Source organism: Pinus tabuliformis, chromosome 9 (assembly GCF_031772625.1).
Source record: "Pinus tabuliformis cultivar Carrire ecotype Pingquan chromosome 9, CPIR1, whole genome shotgun sequence".
In the NCBI taxonomy this organism is placed as follows: Eukaryota; Viridiplantae; Streptophyta; class Pinopsida; order Pinales; family Pinaceae; genus Pinus; species Pinus tabuliformis.
The window spans coordinates 466,212,568-466,233,740 of NC_142307.1; the positions used below are offsets into that span (position 1 = coordinate 466,212,568).

At 38.6% G+C, this 21,173-nt stretch overlaps 1 protein-coding gene across 5 annotated transcripts in view; it reads left to right on the forward strand.

The window, feature by feature from the left end:
• Nucleotides 1-21,173, forward strand: part of LOC149149211 (valine--tRNA ligase, mitochondrial 1-like) — a 277,751-nt gene that overhangs the window by 52,754 nt on the left and 203,824 nt on the right. For all 5 annotated transcript variants that reach the window (XM_089439538.1, XM_089439541.1, XM_089439537.1 and 2 more), the window contains 2 exons: nucleotides 17,341-17,406; nucleotides 17,537-17,620. In XM_089439538.1, coding sequence (XP_089295664.1) covers nucleotides 17,341-17,406; nucleotides 17,537-17,620 — 150 coding nt within the window. The remainder of the gene's footprint in view (nucleotides 1-17,340; nucleotides 17,407-17,536; nucleotides 17,621-21,173) is intronic.

The following is a 21,173-nucleotide window of genomic DNA, read 5'->3' on the forward strand; positions in this document are numbered from 1 at the left end:
GCAACTAAAAACATGAGCAATAAGATTCGAGATAAAACTTGCGAGAAAATGTAAACTTGTGTTTCAAGTAAAAGATACTCAATAATGATATAACATGAAAATAACAAGTACAAGAATGTAAAGTAAAATTTGCAAGTGAATAAATTATCCCACAGTTCTAGCTACAATAACCAAATGAGAGATGAATGAAATGCAAGATCTATCTATGTGAAATGCAAGGATCTTGGTCAATTTTAATTAAAATGGCTAATCTAAGGTGAAGGCCTTCTCCTCAATTGTCAGAAACTAGTCTTAAACAAGATTGTAGAAATAAGTGTTTGAAAAGGACGCTAAGGCCTAATTAATGATACCTACCCAGGACTTCTAACGACCCAAGTGCCTTCGTTCCTACAAAGGACTCGACCACAAGAGAACAAGGTCACCTGTTTTAATCATTGAGTAAGGGTCGAGCTCTTGCATTGAAAATTGGAGAAGGCTGGCCTGTCTTTTTATTCAACCAAGCTTATGCTTCGAGGTATATTTAAGAATACAAATCTAACCCTAATATGCAATATGAGATATCAATGAAATGCTTCAATGAGATGCAATTATAACCATAGATGCTTCAAAGAAAGAGATACTAATCCACAAGATAATGGTAAACACTTAGAACAAGATTAGCTTAGCTTACACAAATAACCAATGAAGCATAATGATTACTCAATGAAACAAGAGATGACAAGATTAGGGAAAGAATTCAAATGCCTTGATTACAAAAGATAAACAACTTTAAGAGCACAAGATAATCGAAAGATGGCAAATGAGATTGCTAATGCAAATTATTACTTTAGTCTAGAATTCAAATGATTTTACACAAGAATACTCAAGTGCAACTAAATCGAGTAGCAATAGCTCACAATAACAAGATTAAGAGATGTAAGAGATTAGATGCAAGTTAGTAGTTAGATCTAATCTAGGTTAGTGAGTTAGAATGTCCTCCCTTTTAAATAAGAAGGGGGGATACCATGGGATGAATTCCCAACCTCCCTCAAGAAATAATTTCTTTATTATTGAAAGTTACAAAGAGAGACCATTTTGACAAAGAGAAGGGCTCTTTAAACTTTGAAGAGGGCTTACAATTGATGGATCTCTAGACAACAAAAAGGATCCTCTTCAAGTTACAACAAAGAAATAAGGAGCAACAAATAGATCATACAAGAAACTAGCTCCAAATCCTTAACCAAATATGATTTTCTCATGAAGGAAAAGAGCCTCGTTGCCCTCGGCTTAAGGGACAAAGGAACTCAAACAAAATCTTTGATTTTCAATTTCCAAATAGTATGAAATATCCCTGTAAAACAAAGTCCTGGAACTTGTTGATTGCCCTCTCGCAAAATCACATTGTTAACCTCAAGAAAGCTCACACTAGGTAAGAAAAATGCTCTAGGCCTTCAACAAGAATGAACAATAGTCCTAGAAAGCTCACAACCTTAGATGAAAAGAAGGCTTGAAAGCTCATGGCCAACCAAGAATTTAATAAAAAGGACAATTTAATTTTATTTAAATTTTCATTGGGAATTTCTTAAGGTTCGAGGTCCACAACTTCAAAATTTCACTGAAAAACCTCTTCCAAACCGACTTTCGCACTAGTGGAAGGAGGCTCCTTTGGAGCTCATGACCTTGAGGAAAAAGGCCTCCAAATAATTTTTGCGGCCCTGCCAAAATATGCAAGCTATCAAATAATGAAATTCCGTCCAGAATTTGGTGAGAAAGCCCCTTCCAAAATTGATTTTAATTCTCTGCAAAATAGTGAAGGGTTAGTATATTGAAATAATAAAAATAAGCCCTAGATGGCTTGCGGCTTCCTCCTGAAATTGACACCGAAAGCCTGCGGTTTCTCAAGGAAATTTTAAACAAAAAATTTAGCTACCGAATCAAATAAAAACCCCTTGTAAAATGTGAGAGGAAGCCCTCCAAGGCTAGTGGCTTATGGATTTTTTGAAAAAAATTGGGTTTCTAGCTCTCGGTCTTGAAGGAAGGGCTAGAAACCCTAGCGGTTAGTAATAGAGGCCGATTTACAGAGTGGTTTGTGAAGAAAATCTCAAACCCTTATCCTGCCTTCATCTTCAGATCTGCAAAAGAAAAACCATGAAGAAAAATTCCAAAATATGTATGCAAGATGAACAAGATTATATTAGAAGGGTTAGATCTATTCTCAAAATTTGCATATAAATTACAGATGTACAAGGAATAAGCTCATATTAGCCAGATCTATTTGATTAAGCACAATAGAATAAGAGAAATTTGAAAATAATAATTTTATGGGGTAAATGGCAAAGTAACTCCCTCAAATTTCTGAATGATAAGTCTTCAAAAAGTTCCACTATCGGTTCTTAGCTCTTATGCCTCGAGTAGTTGGGTAATTCAAACAACAATGTCCCCAAGTGCCCAAGTCTCAAGTAGTTGGATGATTCAAACAAGAATGTCTCCAAGTACCCAAGTCTGATCAAACAAGATAATTTCTACCCACTGAAATTTTTTGTTAGATCCATAGGGATTGGATGGTACTTGGAGAAGGAAGTCTAGTGGTTCAAACAAGAATCCACCAGGTCTGCCCAATCAAAAGTGTTTCCCCAATCCAAATAACGGTGCAAGATACCATAATAGATTGAAGAATAACACCATAGCTTTGCCCCAAAAACTTTATTTTATTGCTAAAAAAAATTACAAGATCTAGCGGAGCTTCTTAGCCAAGAGCTTGATCGCAATAATCATGTTTTACAATGAGGAGCCTTGAGCTCAATTTATAGACAAAAATGAGAGATCTAGATCTTTCTCCAAGTGAAAACGGCTAGGTGCAGAAAGTTGACTTGACCCCAGAGAAAAACAACTAGTTGAAAGGTTGATCCATGTCAAAATAATCTTGTCCCGTGATATGGAAGAAAAAATTCGAATTCCTTGATGATGGCCTTGATCCTGGTCCAATTTTTTTTTTTTTTTTTTTTTTGGGTTTAATTTGTGGTTCGAATTTTTCTCCTTGAAAAATTCCCATTCACTTAACCAACTTGGACCACAAATTCAATTTTTCTAAAAAAAATCGATTTTTCTAAAAAAAATCAAATTTTCTTGGGAATTAATTGCTGTTTTCTGGCCCAACAATTTTTCCTTGGATTTTTGCTTGCTTGATTTGTGGAGATTCCCTTATTGGAAAGTGCACATTCCTTTTTTTAATATTTTTTACTTGGAGAGAATTTTATTTTTCTTTCATTTGTATTTTCTGATCAATTTCTGGCTAATTATTTTGCCATTTTTTGCCGGAAAATGAAAATAATTATAGTTTGTGGGGATAGACATATTTTCAACCCTCAAAAAGTGTCTAAATAGAAAGTTGAGGTGTATAGGTCCAATTATGATTACTCATACCCCCATCAACTTCTATAAACATTAGATTTTACATTTTACATCAAGATAATTATTAAAATCCAGAGCAATGGGAAATTTTAATAATTAAAGTTAGAGACTTGGACTTAACCAATTTCTGCAAGACTTAAGACATGATCTGGTGTGACCTTTTACATCGACTCTACACACTAGGACTCACTTAAGATTTTACCATTAAGCCCCACTCTAGCTTTGGGGTATATTTGGGAGAAAAACTCAACTAATTATTTGTAGTTGAAAACACAAATAATTAGCCGAGGAAAAAAAAAAAAAAACTCCTTAGAGTGAAACTCTCTAGAAAAAATCATATGCTTAGCTAGATGTGTTACATGTCTTTATAAACATACTAGAATTATTTTTACATAATGGTTCACAGGGTTGCAGAATTTGGATTACAATTGAAGACCAAAAAGCTGAATGATGATGATGAATTCTGGATGTCTGACTGCTCTGACCACAAAAAATGTCTGAAAAACTATATTTTGCTATAGGGTAGCTGACACATGAGTGGTCAACAGGTTGTTTTCCAAGCAATTTGGAAATTTGAGAAGTTCGGCAACTCTAGAATTTCAAGAAATTGAAGAGTTCAAGAACTTAGAAATTTAGAGAATTTGGGATTTTGACCCCAATGAGGGTGATAATACAACTTGATGGAGTACCTATAGGATCTCAAATTTGAGGAGTGAATCTATTTAAGAAGTTCCTTTTTTCGGATATTAATGTTGTATTGTTAAGAGGGGTGTTGGAGTATAACAGCCCAATACTAGGAAGTGCAACGTAATAAAATTATGTTTGTTAAAATCTTATTAGACGTTGTTAACTTAATGCAGTTAGGTCATGGTTATTAATGTTGTATTGTTAAGAGGGGTGTTGGAGTATAACAGTCCAATACTAGGAAGTGCAACGTAATAAAATTATGTTTGTTAAAATCTTATTAGACGTTGTTAACTTAATGCAGTTAGGTCATGGTTATAGTCTAAAGTACCTGTGAACCAAATAAAAGGGAATCAACGTTATTGCATCAATTGATTCTGGTGTCCCCAAAATAAGAGATATATTCCTATATTTTGTCCTTTTGTGCTCAATATTTTAACAAATAGTATGACTCATAACTCAACAACCTTAGCAAATAGAGAAGTAGAAGAGCACACAATTTGACCCAAATATTTTCCCCATTATAGATGTATTGTCAATGTAAACTTGTTTTAAATAGATAATATCATGATAGCATGTATTGTGAAAGACCATGGATTATGGATCATGACATGTGCCAAAAATTTAGACACTAAAAATTGTTGAGTTAAGACTTAGGAATGGGAAGTCCATTATGTCTATTCCTGAATGTCGAGAAAATTGAAGTTCTCAGCCGTGAACTATGGCTTCTTATTCTCAACAATCCAATCTGATATTGGATCAACCTTGGTCAGGTCAATTGCAGCGTTATCATTGCTTCATGTAGTGTTTGTATTGAAAGCTTAACTCTTTAGATAATCAAAAAGGCTTTAAAGTAAATAAATAGAGAATAGGAAAAAAAGGAATTTTAAAACAATTAAGATTAAAATTCTCGTCTTCTCAAGTGATTCTTGCTGAGTTGGAGATTTTAGTTGATGCAGACTAAATCATTCAATTCTTTGGTCCTATCAGTTGCATTTCTTAGACCATGCATGGTCAAATATGTCCTCTTCAAACTTTCAATTGGATGCATCACATTTTTGACTCAAAATATAGATGGCTACTAGAGATTTTCCCTCTAGATTTCAATACAAAAATACGGCGAAAGGGCATCATTCCATCCATGCAAGGCCTCATTTATTATTGCAAGATAGCTGGGAAAAATGAACAAAAAGAGGTTTCTTTCTCGTGTATATTGATGCCAATGAGTTTTTGCCTTGTCGAGTTGGATTCAATGAGTTTAGAAGACACATTGTTAATTTTATGTATGTTCTATGCTTAGAGCAATTTATTTCAATTTTCATAGTTAGCTCAATATCTTTTCTAGATTAGCAATCACATCAGCATTAAAGTAAACTGCAGATAGAACATAAACATAAATCGCAGAAGACAAGCCAAGACAAGAGGACACAAGATGCGGCGCTAGCGATGGACAAACCCCAATGTGGGGAAACCCTTGATTAATTCTTCTTATATGTTCTTCAATAGTTCAGCAGAGAGAGAGAGAGATAGTACGTTTACAACAGAAGTCAACACTTTGACTTATCTAGATAAGGGCATAGATCATCTCTAAGAAGATGATAAATGAGATCAGTTGAAAACATGCTGCTTCAACTGATTCTCCAAGGTGACTCCTTCACTTATCGTTGTGCTGCATTTCTTCATCATGTTGCACCTCACCATGCTGCACCATGCTGCACCCATCATCACTATGCTGCATCTCATCATGCTTCATTAGTCATGATTGTACCCATCACTGTACTGCATTATGTGCCATTGCTGCACCATGTTGTCATACTGACCTATGTGCTGGCTGCATCTTGCTTGCTTGTTGTCCCTAGCATGCTTGTTGTCCTTTGCATGCTAGCTGTCCCTTGCATGCTAGCTGTAACATTACATGCTTGGTGTATTTGCTGCTAAGTACCATACAACTGTCCCAATGTTAGTTAGTTGTCCCTTGCATGCTGCTCTCCTTCGGAGACAGATGCTCTGGCTGTTCCGGCAGTTTCCGGCTTTTTCGGCAGTTCTGGTTGTTCCTGGCAATTTCGGCAGTTTCGGCAATTTCGGTTGTTCCTGGCAGTTCTGACAATTCCCGCTGTTCCCGGCAGTTTCGGCTTTTGCTCTCTGCGTCAGCTTTCCCGCCTGTTCCGGCAGTTCCCGGCAGTTCTGACAATTCCGGCTATTCCTGGCAGTTCCGACAGTTCCAGTAGTTTCGGCTATAGTTCCAGCAATTCCGGCAGTTCCAGCTAGTTCCGGCAGTTCCGGCTATTCCCGGCAGTTCCGGTAGTTTCCGGTAATTCCGACTATTCCTGACAATTCCGACAGTTCCGGCTTTTCCCGACAGTTCCAACTATTCTCGGCAGTTCCGACAATCCCGACAGTTCTGGCTTTTCCCGACAGTTCCGGCTATTCTCGGCAGTTTGTGCAGTTCCGGCTATTCCTGGCAGTTCCGACAGTTTCGGCTTCTGCCTTCTAGATTAGGGCAGCGTTATCCCGTAGGATCTCTCCTCTTGCTAAAACCCAAAGACAAGTAGAGAGGAAGAGATCCCAAGTGCGTTGAAATGACTTGAAGGCCACCTCTATTTATACTATAACATTGAGCACAAGTGGGGTTTATTTGGTTGTTGGCCGACCTTGACGAATTGTCTCATAACACAAATAAATTCATATCTCCATGAATACTTATCGGAATCGGATGATCTTTTGATCAATCTTACACCTCTCGATGAGAGGCATCCAAGAAAAATATCAGCTTCCATTAATAAGATGACCCACATGGAGTTTGGCCCTAGTTGCCAATTTTAACACTCCCCCTCAACTAGGGGAACTCCATCCACTGATCCATATGTCCGACTGTACTATCTCTGCCATCAGTGCCCTGCACTGCTCTGCTTTGCTTTGCTCTGCTCTGCTCTGTTGAACCATGAAGAAGAAGAATTGATCAAGAATGTCTCATACCATTCTCTACTGACTCGAAGTTAGTTTCATCTGAAGAGACTGTGTCACATCACTCTTACTGGCCCGAAGTCAGTTTTATTGATCCCAGATCAATATCACAAGAGAGTGTCTCAAACCACTCATACTGATCCCAGATCAGTTTCATTGATCCCAGATCAATGGAGGTCATCCTAGCATAGGGAGTACGATAGATACATCGATGCGTCCATCGATAGTACTACTATGGTCCCTAACCCCATTTCCCTACTCATTGATCAGATGAGAGGTACTTCCCATGAGTCCCAGACTGCATGGGTAGGATTCCTCGACAGGAGAACTAATCATCCTGTCCATAGGAGAACGAATTATCCTGCCCCACAGTAACCACGGGAGAGCTAATCATCCCTGCCCACAGGAGAACTAATCATCCTATTTCACAGTTGCCACGGGAGAACTAATCATCCCGGCCCACAAGAGAACTAATCATCCTATTCTACAGTTGCCACAGCAGAACTAATCATCCCGGCCCACAGGAGAACTAATCATCCTGTTCCACAGTCGCCACAGGGTATCACAGGGGAAGGTTGAACCTGTCATCTTGTACATAGCGCACCACCAGGGGAGGGTGAGTCGCCCATGTGGTCGTATGTTTCTCCAGTAAGTACCCCAAGCCCCCAGAGCTTCCAGAGCTCAATGCATGCAACATGCAGGACCCTTATAAGAAGGTATCTCAATGACTCCAAGTCATTCGGGAAAGTCACAGATTTGACCTTTCCCCGAGGCTTTGACAAAATCTCTGCGACCTGTACATCAGTCTCAATGCGATGGAGCCTCCTCGCTCATCGACTTACCATATCCTAGATAAGGCAGTATCTGATGTCTATCTGCTGGAGCCATTGAATACGGGATTCCTCAATAATCGAATCCCCCCTTTGGTTGTCACAGAGAATCACAGTGGTATTCATCATGTGTACAAATAGCTCACTTAAGAGCTTTTGCAACCATGCAGCTTCACACGAGATCATACTCGTAGCTATGTATTCGGTCTTGGCGGTGCCTATAGCAACCGAATTCTGCTTCCTTCTCATCCATGATATCGAAGTAGAATCCAAAGAGAACCAACACTAAGAAGTGCTCTAGTGATCCTCCACATTGCCTGCCCAGTTAGCATTTGAATAATCATGCAGTTTCATATTTCTGGCAGTGTATCTCCATCCATGAGAGATTGTGCCCTGAAGATATCTCAGAAGATTCTTGGCACCAATCCTGTGAGGATCAACCAAACATGATCTCACCATGCTAACTGCAAAACATATATCCGGACAGAAGTTCACCAAGAACATCAATGCGAATGAGTTTATGAAACTCAGAGGCATTTCCCAAATCTGGTCCGACATCACTACCATATAACTTTTGAAAGTTAAGATCCTCGAGGTAGTCATAGGCTTGCAGTTTATCATTCCACATCCGGAATCCAACTCCCTCTTACTTCTGCAAATGAGAGGGTCTGCACCTGTCAGAAATAGGTCGTCCTCATAAGGTGCTGGTATGAGAGGTCTATCATCCACAACCTTCAAACAATGGTTTGGATTGGCTTCACTCTTAGTGAATCTCAGCTTCATCTGACAGCTATCAATCCTCTCATACTACGCCCGGGGAGTTTTGCTTCAAGCCATAGAGGGCTTTATTCCACCTGCATACGTGAGATTCCTGATCATCAATCTCAAATCCCTCCGGTTGTTCAAAACTTGTGGACCTACTGCATGAGGGGAATGGTCCCCTTATAAAATTTTCCTTCGGTGCATCTCAGACATGTACCTTCATGTTCTTCTTGAATTCAGGCATCCCTATCACCATCTGACTCACATCGGGTAGGACCCCATAGGTAGACCTCCGGTGTTATAGATGCGATATGTCAATTGACATAATCCCCAATGGACCATCCCGCAACTTGATACAAATTGCCAACCCTGAACCCATGAGAAAAAGCATCTTTGAAAATTTTATTTTTTAACATGTACCTTTCCATCGATGAGTGCCACCCTGTAACCTTTGACTTCCATTGCTAAAATGGACACTAGGTTCTTCTTGCGATCAGGTACATAAAAGAGATTCTGTAAATGAATCGAGTTACCCTCATTCAATTGAGGGGTAACATTCCCTACACCCTTTTCGGGATAGGTGGCATGGACTCCAAGTATAATCCCACGATTGTTTCCGTCTCTACCAAATTCGAGAGAGCACCCTTCTATCCAATGAGGTGCCTTGAAGTACTACGATCAATAAGCCAGATTCCCGAAGAATCTGAAGGAGAGGGCCAATACAAGATAACGCTTCTTTATCTTATCAGAAACAACATTTGATTCTTCATACCTGGGGTTCCTTGCTTTCTCTGAAGAGTCGGCCGTTTCCTTGATGACCTGCATTACCTGTCATTCCTTTGATCATTAAAGATGTCCCTGGAATGATTGTTATCATCAAGTGATGTGTCCCTACCTCAGACACTCCTTCGCATAATGGCTGAACTTATTCCAACCAAGGCATCTGCCTTTCCTTCCACCATTAGATCCGGACTTCCCATTGAAGTGATCTTTAGGTAGGCCATTAGAAACTTCTGTTGCGCCATTCTGATAATATTCTCTGCTTCGACTTCACCCTTGGTGAATTTGAAGAGGGATGAGGAATCCATTGATCCTTTTTTCCTTTCCCAACTGTCTCCAGTGATTGCTATTTCACTCTTGCTTGGGCATTGCCTTCACCTTAGCTCTGATACCATGTTAATTTTAGGTACGTTCTATGCTTAGAGCAATTTATTTCAATTTTCACAGTTAGCTCAATATCTTTTCCAGATTAGCAATCACATCAACATTAAAGTAAATTGCAGATAGAACATAAACATAAATTGCAGAAGACAAGCCAAGACAAGAGGACACAAGATGTGGCGCTAGCCAGGGACAAACCCAATGTGGAGAAACCCTTGATCAATTCTTCTTATATGTTCTTCAATAGCTCAGCAAAGAGAGAGAGAGATAGTACGTTTACAACAGAAGTCAACACTTTGACTTATCTAGATAAGAGCATAGATCATCTCTAAGAAGATGATACATGAGATCAGTTGAAGACATGCTGCTTCAACTGATTCTCCAAGGTGACTCCTTCACCTATCGTTGTGCTGCATTTCGTCATCATGTTGCACCTCACCATGCTGCACCATGCTGCACCCATTATCACTATGCTGCATCTGATCATGCTTCATTAATCATGATTGTACCCATCATTGTACTGCATTATGTGCCATTGCTGTACCATGTTGTCATACTGACCTACGTGCTGGCTGCATCTTGTTTGCTTGTTGTCCCTAGCATGCTTGTTGTCCTTTGCATGCTTGTTGTTGCATGCTAGCTGTCCCTTGCATGTTAGCTGTAACATTTTTGCTGCTAAGTACCATATAGCTGTCCCAATGTTAGTTAGTTGTCCCTTGCATGCTGCTTTCCTTCGGAGACAGATGCTCTGGCTATTCCGGCAGTTTCCGACTGTTTCGGCAGTTTTCGGTAGTTTAGGGTGTTCTCGGCAATTTCGGCAGTTCCGGCAATTTCGGCTGTTCTTGGCAGTTCCGACAATTCTGGCAATTCCAGCTATTCCCCGCAGTTCCAGATTTTTCCCTTTGCGTCGGCTTTCCCGCCTGTTCCGACAGTTCCCAGCAGTTCTGATAGTTCTGGCAATTCCGGCTATTCCAGGCAGTTCCGACTGTTTCGGCAGTTTCGACTATTCTCGGCAGTATCGGCAGTTCCGACAATTCCGGCTATTCCCGGCAGTTCCAACAGTTCCCGGCAGTTCCGGCTATTTCCGGTAGTTCCGGCAGTTCCGGCTTTTCTCGACAGTTCCAGCTATTCCCGACAGTTCCGGCAGTTCCAACAATTTCGGCTATTCCCGGCAGTTCCGGCAATTTCGGCTATTCTCGGCAGTTCCGGCGGTTTTTGGAAATTCCTGCTATTCCGGACAGTTCTGGCAATTCCGGCTTTTCTCGACAGTTCCGGCTATTCCCGACAGTTCTGGCAATTCCGACAGTTACGGCTTTTCTCGACAGTTCCAGCTATTCCCGGCAGTTCCGACTATACCTGGCAGTTCCGGCAGTTCCGACTATTCTTGGCAGTTCCCATAGTTCAGACTATTCCTGGCAGTTCCGGCAGTTCCTGGCAGTTCCGGCTTCTGCCCTTTAGATTAGGGCAGTGCTATCCCTTAGGATCTCTCCTCCTGCTAAAACCCAAAGACAATTAGAGAGGAAGAGATCCCAAGTGTGTTGAAATGACTTGAAAGCCACCTTTATTTATACTAAAACGTTGAGCGCAAGTGGGGTTTATTTGGTTGCTGGCTGACCTTGACAAATTGTCCCATAACACAAATAAATTCATATCTCTATGAATACTTATCGGAATCGGATGATCTTTTGATCAATCCTACACCTCTCGATGAGAGGGATCCAAGAAAAATATCAGCTTCCATTAATAAGATGACCCACCTGGAGTTTGGCCCTAGTTGCCAATTTTAACACAACAAGTAACTTGTGGTACTCTTAATTGCACAGGGCCATTTATTGTTCTTAGATAGTTTGGAAAAATTGAACAAAAGCAATTCAAACATAGTTTTTCCTTATCCATATATATAGATGCTAACGAGTTTTTTTATTGGGGCTTGTCGAGTTAGGCTGACTGAGTTGGAAAGACACATGAGGTACTTGCAATATTTGTGGTTCCAACCCAGTTGTTGGCAATGGGGTTTTGCCAGGTCAAATTGATTTCACCTAGTTTTAGCACCGAGTCAGGTATAACCCACAAGTCTAGGTTATATGACACAAGTCCTGCTATTATGCTTTGGTCGTATGGATTTCTTTACAACAATATGTTAAGTGTGGATACATATATTTTTGAGCGCTGTGGTTGTATTGCATTCAAGTCCAATATTGTTTACATAGTGGATGTTCTTACTCTTGTAGCAAAAACTATATGTTCCTGCACACTGGGCACTGTCGGGACACTGGAAATTGTTAGGAGTACATCCCATGTGTTTTTGGAGGATGACATTCGGTTACTTGAAAAATGGGGATATCATGATGTTTCCAACCCACAATGGACACCCAGGCTTCCCTTTGGTTCCAAACTCCTCACTGCCTATCAAAATAAAATCCATGTAAAAAAATTGCAATATTGGATCTTTGCTGTGTTTATTTGTGATTGGTATTGCAGAATTGAATATATTACTATCCTAAGTGATGTTTTTCTTTATGATATTGTATCCATGGTTGTATACAATATTATGACGATAAAAGACAATATTTAGATGCATTTATGTTAATTTTGCACTGCTCTATGCTATTTCAATTACTTTAGCCCAATTCACTTCTTCGATTAGCAATCTTTTCAACAATAATTAATTCTTCCAATAAACAATAGTAACTGAAGATAGAACAGTAAATGCAATGACAATAGGAGACAACCAACACATCACCAAGAGATACTGATTTTGTCAAAGACTAGGGAAAAACCCTTTGAAATTCTTCTTCTATTAGATTGTTTTCAAATGTTCAGCAGAGAGTACAATGAGCCCAAATCCATAAATAAGGATGAAAGTCAAAGATTGACTTATCCAACAATACAACCAACCAAACTCCAAAACATGAGCCAATAGTCAAATCTGGTCAACTGTCATAATCTGCAATTCTGAAAAGTCAACAGCAGTCAACGTGCTCTAACCAGTCCACAAATCTGCAATCAAAGTCCTCCAATCAAACTCGGTCAAAGATCAAAGAGTGTGGCCTCAATTGCTGGTCAACCAGAGCCCAAAACAGTCCAAAAATATCCAGTCAAACTTGGTCAAAAGAGAGAAACTTCCGTGGTCAAGTCTGCAATTCTGCTGCTGTCAAAGTGCTCCAAATGCCTTGGTTGTTGTGCCCAAAAATGTGTCCAGCCCAAACATAAATCCTCTCAAAAGATCAAACCCAAAATCAGCCCAGAAAGTCAAAGTCAACGCTGGTCAAAGTTGCAGAACAGCTTCAGATTTCGGCCACCTGTAATTTGTCCTTCTTCTAGTCCACACATGTGAAGAGATCCTGTAATTTTGTATGAACCATTGAGGAGAGGAGAGAGATGTGTGGGTGTTGATGATTGTCCAAATGAGGTGGAGGTCACATGTATTTATAGGTGTCGGAGGAGGGCTTAATTAGCCTCTAGGCCGACTTGATCAAAAGTGACATTGTGGGCTTCACTTCAAAAATACACTTTCCCTTATCCGAATCCAGTGCTTCAAAGGTCAATTTTGGTCCTCTTGGAAAGAGGAGTCTAGTCCAATGATCGGAATTTGTCACTGAGCTGCCAAATTAACATTTTATACCAAAAAATTCACTGGGTTTGAAAGACATGTTAGTAACTTTGTGATACTTGTGATTCCAATTCATAGTTGTCGATTTACAGTTGTTGGCAATGAGTTTTGCCAGGTCAAACTGTTTTGACCTTGTTTTAGGACCAAGTTAGGTACAACCTACGGGACTTGGTATTACTAGCCTAGTTCTGCTATTATGCTTGGGTGTTATGAATTTCTTTCCTACAATACATTTAGTCTGGATTGATATATTCTTGATTTCTATGATTGTGTGGCAATCAAGTCCAATGTTGTTTATATAGTGGATATTCTTATGCTTGTAGCAAAAGCTATATGATGAGTTGATCCACAAGGATGCGACCCTTGCATTTCCTGCATATTGGGTACTGTTGAGATATCAGGACATGTTATGTACATCCCATGTGATTTCAGGGGATGAAATGGCAGAATTGCTTGCAAAATGGGAATGTAATGATGTCTCCCAACCCATGGTGCCTAGCCCTCCAACCCTCTCCTAAAATAGATCCATTTGAAAAACTGCAGCAGTGGAATTAGATAAGATCGCTAACCCAAGTCACTCACAGGGAATTGAACTTGGGTGGGGGAGATAACAACTATTTTGCCCACCACCCGTGATAATTCCAATTGACACACACACACATATAAAATTCAAATTCATATTCAATAATGAAAGAATAAATACATTGATCCATGCATAATTGAATTAAATAATGAAATAGTCTGATCCATATTCATCATTCATACTGGTACATACATCATTCATACTCATCATTCATCCATGCACTACGAGATTCAATAATGAAATGCATTGATCCATATTCATCATTCGTCATTCTAGAATCTGCTTTGATTTTAAAATTAAATTCATCTTTCATCATTCTAGATTCTAAATTGGTTTAAAATTTAAATTCATCATTGTAGAATCTAATTAATACTAAGCAAAATAGACTATAGTAGACACTGAAATCTGAACACTAGAATAGTAAATTGATATAACTGAAACTCAATAATATTAAAAAGTGACAAGTCAAAGAATCAGTCTGAGGTTATTGATATCTAGATTCAAGACTCAAAAGTTGGAATTGAAAATAAAAAATGGACAATGAGCGTTGAAGGAGCGTTTGCGGGGGAAGAGAGGCAACGATTAATTGGTAAGTTAGATAGTTCCGTGGGTTAAGCCGAGCAGAGGTAAGCTTGGTAAGTCAAATGAGCTAGGGATTGTGAATTAGTTTAGGTTTTGATATTTGTTATGTATTTTTCTTTTTAGTTTTAATTTTATTTTTTAATTTTTTTTGTTTTATTATTAATTTTTAAAATTTTAAGGGTTATTAGACACATGTCCTTCCTCAAAAGGGGTGCTTCTGGTGTCCCCCTTTTGAAGGGGGGTGCCTAGAAGCACCCCTTTTGGGGAAATGCGTCCCCCACACTGCGGAAATGTTTCCCTTGTGTCTCCTCATGTTTTCCCAAAAGGGGGGCATGGGAAAATATTTCCCCACGTGTCCCTCCGTCGTAGGTGCGTGGGAAGCATGAGTTGCGTGCACCCCACCTTGGGGACGCATCCCTGTTGAACACTGGAATAAAATGCTTCCTTTAAACTCTATTAAAAATGATTTTAGATGCATTCTAAACAAAATTATGGGCGGCATAAATTAGCTGCCATGAGCAAAACCCAACATTACATACACACAAAGGGTTATATCAGAAGTAGAAATGTTTCTCCTTTCTGGGGAAAGCCCATGAACTCTCCATGAAAAGGGAGTCACCAAGATGCTCCCTTTGGAAAATGGGGATGCCTGGCTGCTCCCCCTGAATTTTGAAATTATAAATGTCATTCTATTTCAGATATTTAAATTTAAATTTTATTAGGATTTTGGATGCGGCCCCCTATGTTGGGTACCTCAATCTACCCGGTGAAGTTGACGTAGCAGTCAAATCGCTGCGCAAAGGTGGGTCCCTTGTCCCACAAACAAGGGGGTCTCATACACCAATTTGTTGTCTGGCTTGGCCGTGACCTTAAAATTGGATAATAATAATAATAATAATATTCTAAATTTTTGGGGGTGTTTCCACACATCTCTCAGACATCTTTCCCTATTCCTGTGTGAAATTTGGTGGAACATTGAGAGTAGGTTCTGTTCAGAACCTCTCTGTTTTTATATTTTCACAAATGCTATATATGGTGCAATATTCGATGGCATATTTTGCCAGGGATAGAATTTAAGCTTTTCCCTGAATAAAAAGACAGACAGACAGATAGACACACACATTATGATGTTACACTTCGTTCAGTCTTGATCTATCTATAATTTCTTTCTTTTGATATACAGATGATGTATAGCAGTTTTGAGATGCCACTGTTTTACTTTTGCTTGTTATAAATTTGTTCGTATTAGCAGCATTGTATGTATATTTACATTTTTTGATATACAGGTGATATATAGTCATTTTGAGATGCCACTGATTTTCCTGTTATAAATTTGTTCGTATTAGCAGCGTTGTATATATATATATATATCTTTTGATATACAAGTAATATATAGTCATTTTGAGATGCCACTGATTTGCTTGTTATAAATTTGTTTGCATTAGCAGCATTATGGGCCACAGCATTTTTTTTGTATGTTGTCAACTTGCCATTGTCTTCAAATATGGACTCCTTGATTTCTTTATCAGTAATTACAGCATTACGAAATGATGCTGTAATTTTTGGAAGTCCTATTTCGACTGTTCAATATCTACTGAGCTGTTTCCTTTGGTTGCTTCTCCATGCAAAGTATGAGATTCCTTTGGTGATTAAATTCTTCTCACATGCTGTTTTTATGTTGATACTTTTTTGCCACTTATTTTTCTCATTATTAATCACTGTCCTATAACAATGTAGCTACTATTTCCACTAGCTAATGTCCCTGACCAGCATGGATTCCCCTCTAAGACATACTATGTCTATTTTACTGTACATGTAAAACGTTTGTGATCACCTTGCATAATTTCTAATGAATCAGGTTGAAAATAATATGCATGCGATAATCCAAGCCACAACATCTATGATCACCATAATCACAAGTACTTGAAAATATATAAAAAATAGCAATGCATTGACCATGCTCTAGATCACGGGTCAAAGTGATCATACCGGCCTGAAATTCAGGAAACAATAAAGTTAACATGCATAGAAATTTAGAAATGTACCCTTTGTTTTAAATAACCCCTCCATGATTGCAAACTGTAGCACAAAGTGCCAAATTTGAAGGTTGCAATCTATTCCTGTTATATTGTACCATGTTTTATAATGCAGAATTTTATCATTAATGATGTTTGTGGCAGCAAAAGAGGATGTTGTTACCTCCACATGGTCAAACACCATCATTAAATTCACTATAAATGCTAAGAATTAGTCTGAAAAAACATTTTTGTGGTCACAATCGATTCCCTTGCCTTCTTTAACTTCAAAATCCTAACCGTTCAGTAATAAATGGTCATATATGTACTATCTGATGATGGAAATAATGATGCAACGAGATAGATGATACTTTATTTATAGTAGTTACAAGTTACAACACCTTCCGTTGGCCTTCTGGTGGACATACAATTTAATTAACACTGCAATTGGATTGGTTGACATGTGACCATTTTTATTAGCACTCTCAGTTTGTTCTAGCTAACTTGCATCTAACCTTTCTCATATCCACCATCTAAATGTGGTTCCTTTGCCATATGATCATAATTATGACGAAAACCTTTTTATATTTTTAGATCATAGAATTATGTCAATGGCATAGGAAAGAGGAGAAATATTTTTTTGCTAATCAATTTTCCACATATTTAGTCTTAAAAATGACATTTAGGCTTTACCAGATTTAAAATATTAATAGTTCTTTGTTTCATCATTAAAATTTAGATTTTTGTTTATTTCAGGTTTTGCCTCCACCAAATGTTACAGGAGCGCTACACATTGGGCATGGTCTTACCTCTTCTATTGAGGTAGACCATAGTACTGTAATTCCTTTGTTTTTATATTGGCCTTCTCATAACAATTCCCTCTTTCCACTTTGAATACAATTGTCTTTTTCTTTGCAGTGTTTCGTTGTAACATTTTTCTTTTTGGATGTAGGATGCCATCATCAGGTGGCGTAGAATGAGTGGTTACAATGCTCTTTGGGTGCCTGGAATGGACCATGCTGGAATAGCAACGCAGGTTTGAGTATTTGTGAATTTTTCTAGTAGAACTTTATTTTCTTATGTGCCAATTTATATAAGCAACACAATATTGTTCAATGTTAAGTAGATGTAGTGCATGTTGATTGATGTTTTTGTTGAGATTTCTAGGGCACAAGCTAGAATAAATTTTCTTCAACATGATAACTACTACTAATGATTTAATTAGCATTGATTCCACATAGCATCATCAAGCGGTTATATAGAATAAAATTTCAACCAATAATATGAATGAGCAGTAGAAAGTTACCATGAGACAATGAAACAAAAGACACAGAAATTAGGCTTGAGGCCAGGGCAAAACCCACAAAGGGAAAACCCATAAATCTTTCCTTATAAGAGAGAGATTTCAGAATTCATTAATACATCAGAAATAGCAACATCAGGATAATAGCCAAACCAAGAACAAGATGAAGTGCCAAGCCCTCCATCTGAGTTTCAGTCCCCTCCTCCTGCTTCTAACTTCGCTGGATCAGAGATAGTCAAGACACAAGTTGATGTACAAATGAGGAGAGGAGGTCTCCTTTAAATAGTCTTTAAAGGGGGTCGAATGGGTGCCTCTTAGGGGCCCAACCAACTTGAACAAAAGGAGGCCGACTTGAGTAATTTAGGAGGCATAAATCAAAATTCAAAATTTTCAATTAATTCATGTTGAAAATACCGACCATGGCTACCATATTTCCAACACTCCCTCTTAGCTAGGGATGTACTTTTCATTCTCTCTCTCAAGATCAATCTCCCTAACCAATCCATAGGTCTCTCAGTCCATAGCGTAAGGGAGAGATCACAAGTACAAGTCTCTCTCTCTGTCAAGATCAATCTCCCCGACCAATCCATAGGTCTCTTGGCCCACATCCTAAGGGAGAGATCGTTATTCTCATAATAAGGAAAGATACATAACATCCAACATATCGCAAAAACCAAAACCCTATGGCTTCTAGGTCAGTGCCCTACTGACCGGTGGGATCAGTCAATGAGGCAAAACCAAGCATATGGATAGGTACATCACCTTGACCACAAGCAAGGTCTCTCGGTCCACGAGCTAAGGGAGGAATCCCTATCTCAATCCCCGACTATATAGTCTCAGGGTCCACAACCTAAGGGAGAGAACTCGAGATCAATCTTTTGGACCAATCCATAGGTCTCACAACAACTGCCTAAGGGAGAGATCACAAAATCAGTGGCCCCAACCAAATTGGTCTCAGTGATCATGACCTAAGGGATCATTTTATGCCTCAAAACCAAGCTCCCCGACCAGACTCATTGGCCTCACAGTGAATAGACCTAAGGGAGTGACAATCTTCCCGACCAATCCATAGGTCTCACAGTCGCAACCTAAGGAAGATTCAGGATGCTATATAATCAATGCTCCCTCTCCAAGAGGAATTCTCAACCATTCCAGGCTTCTTATAAAGGAAAAACATCAACAACTTGCTCAATAACATAAAAGAAGCCATGGTGGATTTCAACACTTGGTCAAACATTTCAGTAGACACAATAGGATGAACAACCAGGTATTCATTCAGCTTTAGCTGTGGCTTCTCACAGAAGCAAACATCAACAACCCTCTCATGAACAAACATGTATACCATGATTGATTCTAGCACAAGATCAAATAGATCAGCAAACAACTTTCGAAGCCTGCTTCATAAATCAACTACATTTCCAACATCAATCGTGCTAAATGCAATTGAAACATTCGTGTCATTTAGATCAACATAACACCCAAATAGAGTCAGGAATCAGGTGGTTCAACGAGCCAAACAGAAAGATCCATCAAGTTAGCAACATAGTCTTGCAACTTCTTCAAATTTTCATCATGGAGATGTCCAAGGACTCGTTGTCCGTTATGCCAAATCACAACAAGGATTTCACCAGATTCATGCCTTTACGAGAATAACTCCCTCTTACACTGGACACAAAAATCCTTAGTTCTTGTGAGGAACATATCATCAATACATAGCAAAAAAATTGCAAGCTTATCTTCATCATATTTTGATTGGAATTCTTCAAGACATCTAATCATCTTCATCTTGAAAGTCACAACTGACTTCTTTTCATCATATATCAAAACATGCTTCAATTAGGTTGGTCTTGTATGCTACTTCTGAGTCCAAAGCTCATCCAATCATGAGTATTCTCGTCACATTGTTCTTCCATCCATTTCCAACGATTTCCACACCTTAGCAGTCTTCATTATGTACCCACAATCCTCACTAGGAGGTGGTGGAAGAAAAAATACAACCATGCAAGATATACAAAGACAAGAAACTCATAATGAAACAATAAACAAAAAAGTACTTATCTCTTGAGAATGTGTCAGCTCATTCTTGATCTTAGCCTTCTCAAATTCAATCAACCTCATCCACATCATCAAGGAGTTGACCTCGTCCACATCATTATTAAGGAGTCCACATCATCAAGGAGTCCATATCATCATCATCAAAGGGATGTCCTCGTTCACATCATTATCAAGGAGTCCATATCATCAGTAACAATTTGAATATAAAAGAAATACAAGATAGTTTTCTTTTTGACAACATGTCAGCTCCCTCTTAATCTTTAGCCTCTTTGCATTCGACCTGCAAATCAACCTCATCATCAAGATGTCAAATCCTCTAGGAGCTAGGGTTTTGTTCTTCTTTTAAATGGAAGTGATCAATCCATAAGCCTAAGGCTTTATTCTCCAACCCTTTTTGTCTAGATAGTGTTAACAATTGTATAGCAAGGGTTGTGATTCTAAACCCTAAAATTTCTTCAAGCTTAGTCTAGGGTTTTACAAACTCATTCTTGCATTCTTTTCCCATCTTCATCATTCTCTCTATCAATCCTAGGGTTTGGTCTGCAAACCCTAGGGCTTTCTCAGACCAAACCCTAGGGCTTTCTTATTCAAACCTTCTTGCTAGATTTTCAAAAATTTGCAGTGATCCTTGATCACTTTAAACCCAATATTTTCCTCTTCATAGTGCAATAAACCTTATTATTCTTATCCATATAAGTCCTTCAAATCATAATATATTTAGCCATTTATGACTCTTTCTTTGATATTCAAGTACTCGAAGAGGAATTCAACCTTTCTTTAATTGACAACATGCAACATGAATCACGGATCGTAGCACAACTTAGACTTTCAACACATACAAATCTCTTGATACAAGTCTCATGACATAATAGCCTCTAGATAAAAGTCTTTTACTTCAATAGGAATGTTGCCAATACAGGATCTAAAAACACAATGGATAGATACATACCTTCCATTTGGAGACGGAGCTACTCATCACTGTTTGATTGCTCTAAAGGGGGTTTGAACAAAACTCAAAGGAAGATCATTAGTGAAACTTCAATAATCATTACAATAATCCTGATCATGAGACTTACAATGGAGTATGGCTTCTAAAATATATGATGGGCTTTCCAGGTGATATGGTGTTGGATCATTGGCTTCATTGCTTCCTCATTAATTAGGTTGGCCCTTTTTCAGAGTGATTTGTCCTTCTTTTATGTATAGAAGTCACTTGGTATCATAGACACAC